The sequence below is a fragment of the Oncorhynchus mykiss genome, chromosome 10 (genome assembly GCF_013265735.2).
Source record: "Oncorhynchus mykiss isolate Arlee chromosome 10, USDA_OmykA_1.1, whole genome shotgun sequence".
Taxonomy (NCBI): Eukaryota; Metazoa; Chordata; class Actinopteri; order Salmoniformes; family Salmonidae; genus Oncorhynchus; species Oncorhynchus mykiss.
The window spans coordinates 70,279,170-70,291,516 of NC_048574.1; the positions used below are offsets into that span (position 1 = coordinate 70,279,170).

Consider the following 12,347-nt stretch of genomic DNA (forward strand, 5'->3'; position numbering starts at 1 on the left):
ACAATGCTAGACCTCATGTGGCTGGAGTGTGTCAGCAGTTCCTGCAAGAGGAAGGCATTGATGCTATGGACTGGCCCGCCCGTTCCCCAGACCTGAATCCAATTGAGCACATCTGGGACATCATGTCTCGCTCCATCCACCAATGCCACGTTGCACCACAGACTGTCCAGGAGTTGGCAGATGCTTTAGTCCAGGTCTGGGAGGAGATCCCTCAGAAGACCATCCGCCACCTCATCAGGAGCATGCCCAGGCGTTGTAGGGAGGTCATACAGGCACGTGGAGGCCACACACACTACTGAGCCTCATTTTGACTTGTTTTAAGGACATTACATCAAAGTTGGGTCAGCCTGTAGTGTGGTTTTCCACTTTAATTTTGAGTGTGACTCCAAATCCAGATCCAGATCTAGGATGTGTTATTTTAGTGTTCCCTTTATTTTTTTGAGCAGTGTATGATATGAGTAATGTAAGATATGTATACATTATTTAAAGTGACTAGTGATCCATCTATTAAAGTGGCCAGTGATTGGGTCTCAATGTAGGCAGCAGCCTCTGAGTTAGTGGTGGCTGTTTTAGAAGCTGTTTTTCAGTCTCTCGGTCCCTGCTTTGATGCACCTGGACTAATCTTGCCTTCTGGATGATAGCGGTATTAACAGGCAGTGGCTCGATGGTTGTTGTCCTTGATGATCTTTTTGGCCTTCCTGTGACACCGGGTGCTGTAGGTGTCATGGAGGTCAGGTAGTTTGCCCCCAGGTGATGCATTGTGCAGACCGCACCACCCTCTGGAGAGCCTTGCAGTTGAGGGCGGTGCAGTTGACGTACCAGGCTGTTATGCAGCCCAACAGGATGCTCTCAATTGTGCTTCTGTAAAAGTTTGTCAGGGTTTGGGTGACAAGCCACATTTCTTCAGCCTCCTGAGGTTGAAGAGGCGCTGTTGATCCTTCACCAAATTCTGTGTGTGGACCTTTTCAGTGTCTGTGACGTGTACGCCCAGGAACTTAAGTTTCCACCTTCTCCCCTGCTGTCCCTTCGATGTGGATAGGGGGGTGCTCCCTCTGCTGTTTCCTGAAGTCCACGATCATCTCCTTTTGTTTTGTTGACGTTGAGTGAGAGGTTGTTTTCCTGACACCACACTCCGAGTGCCCTCACCTCCTCCCTATAGGCTGTCTCTTCGTTGTTGGTAATCAAGGCCACTACTGTTTTGTCATCTGCAAACTTGATGATTGAGTTGGAGGCGTGCATGGCCACGCAGTCGTGGGTGAACAAGGGAGTACAAGAGGGGGATGAGCACGCACCCTTGTGTGACCCCAGTGTTGAGGGTCAGCCAAGTGGCGATGTTTCCTACCGTCATCACCTGGGGGCTGCCCGTCAAAGTCCAGGACTCCAGGACCCAATTGCACAGGGTGGGGTTGAGACCCAGGGCCTCTAGCTCGAGTTTGGAGGGTACTATGGTGTTGAATGCTGAGCTGTAGTCAATGAACAGCATTCTTACATAGGTATTCATTTTGTCCCGATGCGATAGGGCAGTGGGATGGCGATTGCGTCTGTGGCCCTGTTGGGGCGGTATGCAAACTGAAGTGGGTCTAGGGTGGCTGGTAAGGTGGCGGTGATATGATCCTTGAGTAGTCTCTCAGTGCACTTCATGATGACAGAAGTGAGTGCTATGGGGTGGTAGTCATTTAGTTCAGTTATCAGCGACACTTATCAAAATTGGCTTTTCGGAACCGGTATATGGGTATGAGTGTAAAGAGCTAACCTACGTCACTTTTGTTTTCAAACTTCGTCATCGGCCAAAACGGGGCACCTGGCTCACGCCTAGGAAGCAGCACGGTTCCAAAACGAATGCAATCAACAGTAACCTGGTTCACCTGGGGCATGCCTGGGGTATTAAAGCCTTGTTCACATTGGCAGTTTGAAATGACTCAAATCCATGTTTGTTTTTTTTGCATTTCTGATACGAGTCTTTTCTTTTTCCTGCATTCTGAACAGCCAAAAAGCACATGGAATCGGTTATTTCAACCCCTTTGTAGGTCGTTTGAAGTCCGGTACAAATCTGATTCCTGGTGCCGTGACTTGTCTTAACGGTCAAATCTGATTTATTTGTCCTGAAGTGGTTTTTAGACTGTTATTCTGCATATCTTGTTGTTTGCTAGCTACGGCAGTTTGACAAGAACATGTGGTAGCTAACTAGCTTGTTAATTGTTGACAAACAAATTAGTTTGTGTGCTAGAGAGCTAAACAGCTAGCTAGTTGACTGCTGTGGCTAGCTAGTTGACTGCTGTGGCTAGCAGTCAACTATTTTGAAAGTTGGACTGTCTTATTCTTTGAAGCTCTAAACATTTCTTGACACTGATTGAGTATTCCAAGCACCTGGGAAACGTCCATGGCAGGCATTGTTGTCACCTTAGCTTGTTACATAACTTCTGAGTGATAGGAACCAGGAGCACCACCACCAAACAGCCTACACCACTGCGCACACACCCGTCATTACTATGACAACTAGCATAGCCATGTCAGCAAATGACTGCAGTCTGAACACACACCCATCCAATTTGGTCACTTGTAACTTGCGGTTTGGACAGTCAGTATTCCAAAGCGGATTTGAAAAGCAAAACTGATTTGAGCGTAAAGGCCTGCAGTGTGAACAAGGATTAATAAACCCCTCACTGTAAGGGACTTCTTTGTTATTGCCTTCCCTTTGAAGTAATAACTGATTAGAAACACCTCAGGGAAGAGGGTAAGGAAGGATACACTTAAGGAACTTGAACGACCCCAACATTCTCAATTATCCAATGGGAATCCTGTGACAAATGCACTGCTATACCATCGCAGTGAATTTATTTTTCTTCTTTGGTATTTCGATTGATTCTCAGGAGGTTACGTTTACACTTATCCCATGTCTCATATTTGGCCACTAACTGGCCTATTGACCAATCAGATCAGCTCTGAAAAAGAGCTCTGAAAAAGAACTGATGTGAAAAGCTCCAATGGGATTGGTCAAAAGACCAGTTAGTGGAGAGAAATATGAAAATTGGTCTGCCTGTATAAACACAGCCAAAGGGCTTGCAGTTTGGCTAGGCACTGATGATGGCTCATTGTGCAGTTGATCAACTTGATTTCCTTGACTTTCAGATGGACCCAGAGGATCCCTTTCTCCTGGTACCTGATAAGATGTAAGTCTCCTACTTCACAAGTCTATGCTAAGATACACACTGATTTAGATCTTCCCTCTATGTGAAAAGAGCTATGTAACCATAGTTACAGTATTAATGCCTACAGCACAAATCTCAGCCGATGCAGACACATTCAACGTTGTGTTCTGTGTCTAAATAGATATTTAATACGGTCTGCCACATGCTGTGATTGCTATAGCCCCCATACTCAACTGGTGGACTGCAATCCGGACCCAGAACAGGGTCAATATGGACTCAAGTTTTTTTTAGGAACTCTGTTGGGATTCGACCCCTGGTATCATATAAACACACAAGACATGGAAGAGTGTCGAATTACAGGAAAGTAGCTTTAAAGTTTCTAAATTCTCAACGCCAGCAAGAGGGGTTTGAACCGTTTGGAATGGCATGGGTTGTGAGTTTTATTTTATTACGCCAATAAATGACCTTTGCCGCCTAGGACATTTTGTTACCCAACCTTCTCAAATAGTACTTGAGTAACCCTTTGGCTGATTTTGACAGGACTCTAGAAATGACATCCATGTGTGGAACATTACTGGAGAAATACTACACCTGATCTGCACTTCTGTTTCCCTTCCCAGGAAATCCCAGATGGATTTAGAGACTGCGTTGCAGGATAGTGCCAAAGCCCTTGACCTCTTCCTCAACAACCGGTTCTCAGATGCCTTGGATCTCCTCAGACCCTGGTATGTCCCAGTCAACTTCATCATAGCTTGCCTTGAGGCTTTACATGCTTTAAGATGAACTGCTCATGTCTGTCTCTAATAGTGATTGGTGGTGACCTGTTCGGTAAAGTGTATTCTACTGCAATATTGCCAACACAAATTGTCCTAATTGGCTACCAGAAACTGTCCACTTTTTCTGTGTATATTCATTGGTTGGTCACATTGGATCCATTTCTCAATAAAAGTGCTTCTCGAGTTTCTTATGTTTTCTGAAGGGCTTTGTCATGTTCTCACAGGAGGAGCCAGAGTATGTACCACGCTGTGGGCTACAGCAGCATGCTGGCCATGCAGGCGGGCATGACCTTTGAACCCAAGGATGTTGAAAAGGCCATGACTGCTCTGAAGGAGTCTCTGCAGACGTGCCAGATGTATGGTTTTGCTTCTCTCATAGAAATGACATGAATGTAGGGCATCTCGTTCTATAGAGTTTCAATTGCCAATGCATTGAAGAAGCTTTATCTCACACGTCAGATTCAGACATTGTTGGGCAGTGGCAGGACTTAGAGGATTGAATCGAAACAATAGCTAAGCGGACACCCCGCCTCTGTTTTGGTAAAAAGCTGAAGGATGGACCTGGAGTAATCTAACAATGGATGATGCAAGGACTGTTAGTTTGCAAACATTGGAGTTACCCCATCAGAACCCAAAATGTACATTTGGTTATGACAGTTGAACTAAGCTCTTGAGGCATTTATCTGTGTTATATTCTTCAAGAATCAATCGTAGTGTACATATTATACATTTTTGTCCAAAGGTGGATGTAGCAACTAAGGATTCTAACTTTAACACAGTACGTTATCTCATCACAGGTTCCGGAAGAAGACTACCATGGTGGAGGCCATCACTGAGATGTTTTACAAGCAGCCAGCTGACGACTTAACTGAAGGTGTGATTGGCTACCATCTCCGTGATGGTTGTAGGTTAAAGGATGATATCAATATGTCGACATCTAGACATCCATACATGTAGTATGCGTCATCCATACATGTAGTATGCGTCATCCATACATGTAGTATGCGTCATCCATACTGAAATATACGTGTTTCATGACTGGCCTTTTGATTGATTTCATGTGTTTATTGTTTGGGTTGTCATACTTCAGGATGCCCAGCACACATGGGGTTAAAATACTATTTTCTGTATCAAAATTATAATATACAGTGGGGCAAAAAATTATTTAGTCAGCCACCAATTGTGCAAGTTCTCCCGCTTAAAAAGATGAGGCCTGCAATTTTCATCATAAGGTACACTTCAACTATGACAGACAAAATGAGAAGAAAAAAAATCCAGAAAATCACATTGTAGGATTTTTTATGAATTTATTTGCAAATGATGGTGGAAAATGAGTATTTGTTCACCTATAAACAAGCAATATTTCTGGCTCTCACAGACCTGTAATTTATTCTTTAAGAGGCTCCTCTGTCCTCTACTCGTTACCTGTATTAATGGCACCTGTTTGAACTTGTTATCAGTATAAAAGACACCTGTCCACAACCTCAAACAGTCACACTCCAAACTCCACTATGGCCAAGACCAAAGGAGGACCAAAGGACACCAGAAACAAAATTGTAGACCTGCACCAGGCTGGGAAGACTGAATCTGCAATAGGTAAGCAGCTTGGTTTGAAGAAATCAACTGTGGGAGCAATTATTAGGAAATGGAAGACATACAAGACCACTGATAATCTCCCTCGATCTGGGGCTCCACGCAAAATCTCACCCCGTGGGGTCAAAATGATCACAAGAACTGTGAGCAAAAATCCCAGAACCACATGGGGGGACCTAGTGAATGACCTGCAGAGAGTTGGGACCAAAGTAACAAAGCCTACCATCAGCAAGGGCATTGAAGATGAAACGTGGCTGGGTCTTTCAGCATGACAATGATCCCAAACACACCGCCCGGGCAATGAAGGAGTGGCTTCGTAAGAAGCATTTCAAGGTTCTGGAGTGGCCTAGCCAGTCTCCAGATCTCAACCCCATAGAAAATCTTTGGAGGGAGTTGAAAGTCCGTGTTGCCCAGCAACAGCCCCAAAACATCACTGCTCTAGAGGAGATCTGCATGGAGGAATGGGCCAAAATACCAGCAACAGTGTGAGAACCTTGTGAAGACTTACAGAAAATGTTTGACCTCTGTCATTGCCAACAAAGGGTATATAAACAAAGTATTGAGAGAAACTTTTGTTATTGACCAAATACTTATTTTCCACCATAATTTGCAAATAAATTCATTAAAAATCCTACAATGTGATTTTCTGGAGAATTTTTTCTCATTTTGTCTGTCATAGTTGAAGTGTACCTTAGGATGAAAATTACAGGCCTCATCTTTTTAAGTAGGAGAACTTGCACAATTGGTGGCTGAATAACTTTTTTGCCCCACTGTATGCACAGTATAGTTTATTTGGAAAGTTTTCAGACCCCATTACTTTTTCCACATTTTGTTAAGTTATTCTAAAATTCAATCTACACACACAATTCAATCTACACACACAATACCCCATAATGTCAAATAAAAAATAGGTTTTGAGAAATGTTAGCTAATTTAAAACAAAAACTGATCGTGTTTACGTACATGTTCAGACCCTTTACTCAGGACTTTGTTGAAGCACCTTTGGCAGCGATTACAGCCTTGATTCTTCTTGGGTATGTGCCTCCACACAATCCTGTTTTGGAGCTCTACGGACAATTCGTTTGACCTCATGGCTTGGTTTTTGCTCTGACGTGCACTGTCAACTGTGGGACCTTATATAGACAGGTGTGTGCCTTTCCAAATCATGTCCAATCTATTGAATTTACCACAGGTGGACCCCAATCAAGTTGTTGAAACAGCTCAAGGTTGATCAATGGAAACAGGATGAACCTGAGCTCAATTTCAAAGGGTCAATAGCAAAGGCTCTGAATACTTCTGTAGATACATTTCTATGTTCTGCAAAAATGTCTAAACCTGTTATTGTGTGTAGATTGACAAATGCATTTAATCAATTTCAGAATAAGGCTGTAACGTAACAATGTGGAAAAAGGGAAGAGGTCCTGAATACTTTCCGAATGCACTGTTTCCATGTACTACATCCACATTGGTTTAAATGTGTGGGTCTGTTCTGGACTTTTGACTGACAGGCATCTCTCTTTTTTCTCCCCTTTCCCGCTACAGAGGAGATGCATGCGGAGTTGTGCTATGCTGAGGCGCTATTGCAGAAGGCTGCACTCACTTTTCTGGACGAGAGCATGATCAGCTTCATCAAAGGAGGCATGAAGATCCGCAACAGCTTTCTGATCTACAAGTGGGCAGTTTAAAAATATATATATATATTTTTTTTTCTTCACACGACTTACCCTGGTCTTGCCTGGTTTCACATGAACTGGTTGATGATATAATGTGAAAAGGATATTATGTTTCGTGTTTGGGTAGTCCAGCCATAGGTGGCTGGTGACACCTTAATTGGGGAGGACAGGCTCAAAGTAATGGCTGGAATGGTATCAAGCACATCAAACGTGGTTCCATATGTTTGATGCCATTCACTCCATTCCAGTTTATTATTAGCCACCTCTACCATCCTCTCACCAGCCTCCTGTGCTTTCAGTATATGAATGACTGTTCTCAGAATTGATGCACTAGAAATAAATGAATCAGATGTTATCAAGCAGTGATTGTTTTTAGCAGGGTCACATTTGAGAGTCAAGTATTTTGGGAGATCTTGCATGGTTGCTAGTGTACTCAAGTTCATAGTTCAATATGTAATTCTGTCCATGAGCTGCTGTTGTCTATGAATGTTCTGTATTATGTCATGTTTTGTGTGGACCCCAGGAAGAGTAGCTGCTTCATTAGCAATGTCTAATGTGGATCCTTATAAAATAACCAAATGCCTGTTTGGCTCCTCTCTACAAGGGAATGTGATGTTATGTCAACCATGGCAAAGAACCAGTCTGACCAGATGAGCACACAAACTCACTTCAGGAGCGGTGTGAACATGGGCATTGGTTCATTTAACTTGGTAAGAGTGTTGGTGTTTAGTGCTTCAGCGTTATGGGTGAGGTAGAAGATGGTAGGACAGGCAGATTAATAAGAGTTGCTAAAGCTTAAAAAAAAAAAAAAACATTTAAATGTAAGATTACAAATGTTTTTTCTCAACTCAAAAATGATGAATGTTTTTATTTTCTATTGGCTGTTTTTTCTTTGACAGGAAAGAGGGATTTTTGTTTTGTGGTCCTCAGATGCTGAGGTCACTACCTTCACCATTTGGTTTTCCTCTTTCAGTATTTGTCTCTCTTGCCAAGCAAGGTCCTCAGACTACTGGAGTGGATGGGTTTCTCTGGAGACCGGGTAGGTGACGAGGAGCAGTCTCACCACTTCTCTCTCTGACAAACTATTCAGCATCACACGCCAGTCGCCTTGCAAAATACTCATTTTCTCTTGGATAGTCCGAGTGGGGAGTCTATTTTTCTTCAAAGTAATTATTGTCCCCCAAAAACTGAGTGCTTGCATAAGTAAAAAAATAATACATCTGTAAATGTTTGAAATGATACATTTCTTAAGTTTACTTCCCATTATGTCTCATAATTAAGCCAATGACGATGCAATGAAGTGGATGTTGTTGATAGAGGCTTGTTGTGCAGGAAGTGGGTCTGTCCCAGCTGAGGGAGGGGGCAGCCAGCAACAGCCTGCGCTCCATCCTCAGCACTTTGTGCCTCCTGATGTACCACCTCTACATCAGCGTCATACTGGGTAAGGTACAGATCTAGGATCAGCTTTCCTTCCCCGAAACCTTACCATAACCTCGGAACCCTAAATTGGGGAAAACCCAAAAAGGACCCAAGACCTCTGTCTAAGGGCAACATTTGACCTACTCCTTAAATGCCACACAGGACCCTGGAGTTTTGAGGATAAAGGATGCCCTCTGGTGGTGGTGATGCTAAACTGTTCCATTGTTACTACAGTACTGTGATCATCAACTGTCGCAGTCACGCTTTACAAAGTCACTTTGTCTTCAGTTGGTTTCTTATGTGAAGAGCATTTAATCCATTTGTATGGCCTATTAGGCTGTGTTTACACAGGCAGCCCATTTGTGATCTCTTTTCCACTCATTTATCTTTTGACCAATCAGGTCTTTTCACATCAAATCTTTTTCAGAACTGATCTGATTGGACAAAAGACGAATTATTGAAAAAGACAGGCAGAATTGGACTGCCTGTTTAAATGTATCTTTAGATAATGGGTTTTAATTTACAACAGCCATTAGGGTTGATTGATGCCTTGTCTTTCCTTCTCTATAGGTACTGGTGAGGCAAACTTGGAAGAGTCTGATGTTCTTCTGGACCCCTACATTGAAAAGTTCCCCAATGTAAGTGAACAGTCCCCCTCCTGCAAGGTCTTCCCACTTGCCCATCTCCTCCGTTAACATCGACTGTGGTTGTTCTCTAGGGGGCCCTCATTCTCTTCTACCAGGCCAGGATTGCTGTGCTCAAGGGTAACTTTGAATTTGTGAGTAATCTCCCTTTTTAAGAATGGCATCTTCATACATTTTCCTGGGTAGTATTCATTAGGTACCAAATGGAAGAAAACATCATTGGGAGCAACTTCCTAAACTTGTCCAATGAGAAACGCTTGTGTTCTGTTACAAAGCATTTTGCTATGCTGTGCCCTAATGAATATGACCCTGTCTGCTATGTTACAAGTTATAAAATTGACCCCTCTGTCTAACAAGAACCATATCTCCTTGTTTTGTGTATCTGTCCGCCAGGCCCAGAAGAAGTTCCTGGAGTGCATAGCGGCGCAGCAGGAGTGGCGTCAGATCCACCATCTGTGTTACTGGGAGCTTATGTGGTCCTACTCCTTCCAGCAGGACTGGCTGGAGGCATACCAGTATGCAGACCTTCTCTGCAAAGAGAGCAAGTGGTCCCAGGTATAGTACACCTGTAGCAGCCTGACTAAAACATTTAGGATGGAGTTCCCAGATATAGTACACCTGTAGCAGCCTGACTAAAACATTTAGGATGGAGTTCCCAGGTATAGTACACCTGTAGCAGCCTGACTAAAACATTTAGGATGGAGTTCCCAGGTATAGAACACACACTTTTTGTTGTTGTTGCATACACTGGAAAGGTGCAGTGAAATGTGTTCTTTTACAGGGTCTGCCATAGTGGTACGATGCCCTCTGGTGCAGATTAGGATCAAGTGGACATCGATAGATTTTTCACCTTGTGTACATGAACCAGTGACATTTCGGTTACTGGCCCAACACTAACCGCTAGGCTACCTGCTGCCCTAGCAGCCTAACTAAAACCATTTTACTTCCCAGTCACAGATTAAGGTCCTTTTCCAGTAACTCTCCTTCTACACTTTAAAAAATGTTTTTATCCATCCCTTACGGTCTTTCCTCCTTGCTCTCTACAGCTCCCCCATGTTCTAAAACTGGTATAGTCCTTGGAGGTCTGGGTACAGATGGCTCATATTCATTGTGACTTTTGTTCTCTCCTGGCAGGCTGTATACGTGTTCCAGAAAGCTTCCATCCTCAGCATGATGCCAGAGGAGGAGGTGAAGAAAACTGGGGAGAATGTGGAACAGTTGTTCAGGTATGTGTTGTCAATAAAGACATTTTATTTGTATGGCACCCAAAGATACTATACAACTTGAAAGAAAGTAGGACCACACCAAAAAAAAGATGACTATTTTTAGGATGGCATAAATGTAATATTTCCATGAATCATAAACTGAACAGAAGGCACTATTACAAAGGGAAGGTGGGTTGTTAAGGTTTATAGCGATGGCTACTTTCATGTGTCTTATAGGCAAGTGGAGAGCCTGCGGCTGCGGATTGCAGGGAAGTCTATCCCAACAGAGAAGTTCGCCGCGAAGAAGGCTCAGCGATACAGCGCCGCAACCCCAGTGACGCTGGTGATTCCTGCCGTGGTGAGAACTCTTCTTTTTTATTTATTTAGTCAAAGCAATATATGTGAACTTTTAAAATGTGGTATTTAGGTCTAAAATGCATTTTCCTCATGACAGGAAATGATATACGTTTGGAATGGCTTCACCATCATTGGCAAAAGGCCTGAACTGACAGAGAGCATTCTGGTCACTATCGAGAAAGCAGAGGAGCAACTGAAGAATGACCCAAGTGAGTTTACCTTCACAATGCTCTAGGTCTAATTTATGGGACGGTGTGGGGGTCTCAAGGGGGGGGGGGGGGTGGCCAGGGCTGATTTCTGGTCCTTCAGCCCCTGTCTAATACAGAATAATCTAGTTTTTTTTCTGTCTTTCCTCTCCCAGATCCATCAGAGTACCACGTGGATAACGAGTGCATGGTCCAGATGCTGAAGGGGCTGTGTCTGCGACACCTGGGCCACCTGGACCAGGCCCAACTCTGCTTCACACACGTAATCTCCAGGTAAGGCTATTATCGCCATTCACTGATCATTGAGGAATGTGGTTTGTGTGGCTCCTCAGGGGGCAGCCCACCATCTACTAAGACTATTGATGCACCCAAATGTAATAGATCTGTTGGCTTTCTTACAATCTGATTGTTGTGGTGATTTGTTTTGACAGTGAAAACCGGATCAAGCATGACTGCTACCTGGTGCCATACAGCATGTATGAACTGGGTCTTCTCTACAAGCAGCAAGGAGACTTGGGGAAGGCTACCACCACCATAGAAAATGCCAAGTAAGTGTCAATTGAAACCAGCACTACTTTAGATGCATTGTTTACTGCCTAGGATGAAGAGTGAATGTCATTAAGACGTATCTGGATGTTTACAGGCTGAACTACAAGGGTTATAGCATGGAGTCGAGGCTACACTTCCGTATCCATGCTGCCCTTAACACAATGGGGACCTCGGTGGCCAAACTTCCACCCCACCGCACGTCAGCTTGAGGACGTGAAGGTTAAAGGCAACACTGCCAACGAGGAATTGCTGAATATCTTGTTTCCATTCTACCTTGATATGGAGGTGTACAGACTTGAAAGAGTCTTGATTATAGTACACTTAGAAAAAGCCTGCACTTAAAATGTAAACGTTGCAATATGACAAATTGAGTCTTTTCTGTAGGGCCGACTCATGACTAGAGATTTGAGCGCATAACTCATTTTAAGCACAAATCTTCCATTGTAATCGATGCATGATTTACAAGAAACGTGTGAGCTGCACACTTGGATCTTAAGTTAGGATATGGCCTAAATGTTTTGGGTTTAGCCTTTGGATTTGAGTCTGTAAAGACATGTACCTGTACGGTTTCTGTTCTCTTATACTTGTGTTCTATACACATTATGCTGTTATACATTCTGCTCTGTTTAATTTTCTGCTAATTTAACCAATTTACATTTGAACACATGGCTCTTTATTATCCACGTATGAAGGTGCACTGGAAATGCGACGTTTTACCTGTCATTGTACGAAGTATTTACTCAAAAGATTTTGAAAAATAAAACTGTTGGAATGGA

At 43.3% G+C, this 12,347-nt stretch overlaps 1 protein-coding gene across 4 annotated transcripts in view; it reads left to right on the top strand.

The window, feature by feature from the left end:
• LOC110497341 (tetratricopeptide repeat protein 39B) overlaps positions 1-12,347 on the top strand; it is a 16,718-nt gene extending 4,371 nt beyond the window's left edge. For 3 of the 4 annotated variants that reach the window (XM_036933767.1, XM_036933766.1, XM_021573400.2), the window contains 17 exons: positions 3,130-3,170; positions 3,770-3,874; positions 4,150-4,281; positions 4,723-4,799; positions 7,061-7,190; positions 7,796-7,901; positions 8,165-8,230; positions 8,524-8,632; positions 9,181-9,248; positions 9,329-9,388; positions 9,648-9,809; positions 10,389-10,480; positions 10,697-10,817; positions 10,914-11,025; positions 11,178-11,295; positions 11,454-11,570; positions 11,666-12,347. In XM_036933767.1, coding sequence (XP_036789662.1) covers positions 3,130-3,170; positions 3,770-3,874; positions 4,150-4,281; positions 4,723-4,799; positions 7,061-7,190; positions 7,796-7,901; positions 8,165-8,230; positions 8,524-8,632; positions 9,181-9,248; positions 9,329-9,388; positions 9,648-9,809; positions 10,389-10,480; positions 10,697-10,817; positions 10,914-11,025; positions 11,178-11,295; positions 11,454-11,570; positions 11,666-11,780 — 1,731 coding nt within the window. In that variant the 3' untranslated portion in view covers positions 11,781-12,347. Of the gene's footprint in view, positions 1-3,129; positions 3,171-3,769; positions 3,875-4,149; positions 4,282-4,722; positions 4,800-6,902; positions 6,937-7,060; positions 7,191-7,795; positions 7,902-8,164; positions 8,231-8,523; positions 8,633-9,180; positions 9,249-9,328; positions 9,389-9,647; positions 9,810-10,388; positions 10,481-10,696; positions 10,818-10,913; positions 11,026-11,177; positions 11,296-11,453; positions 11,571-11,665 lie in introns of those variants that run through there. The other variant, XM_036933768.1, reaches the window with a different exon arrangement.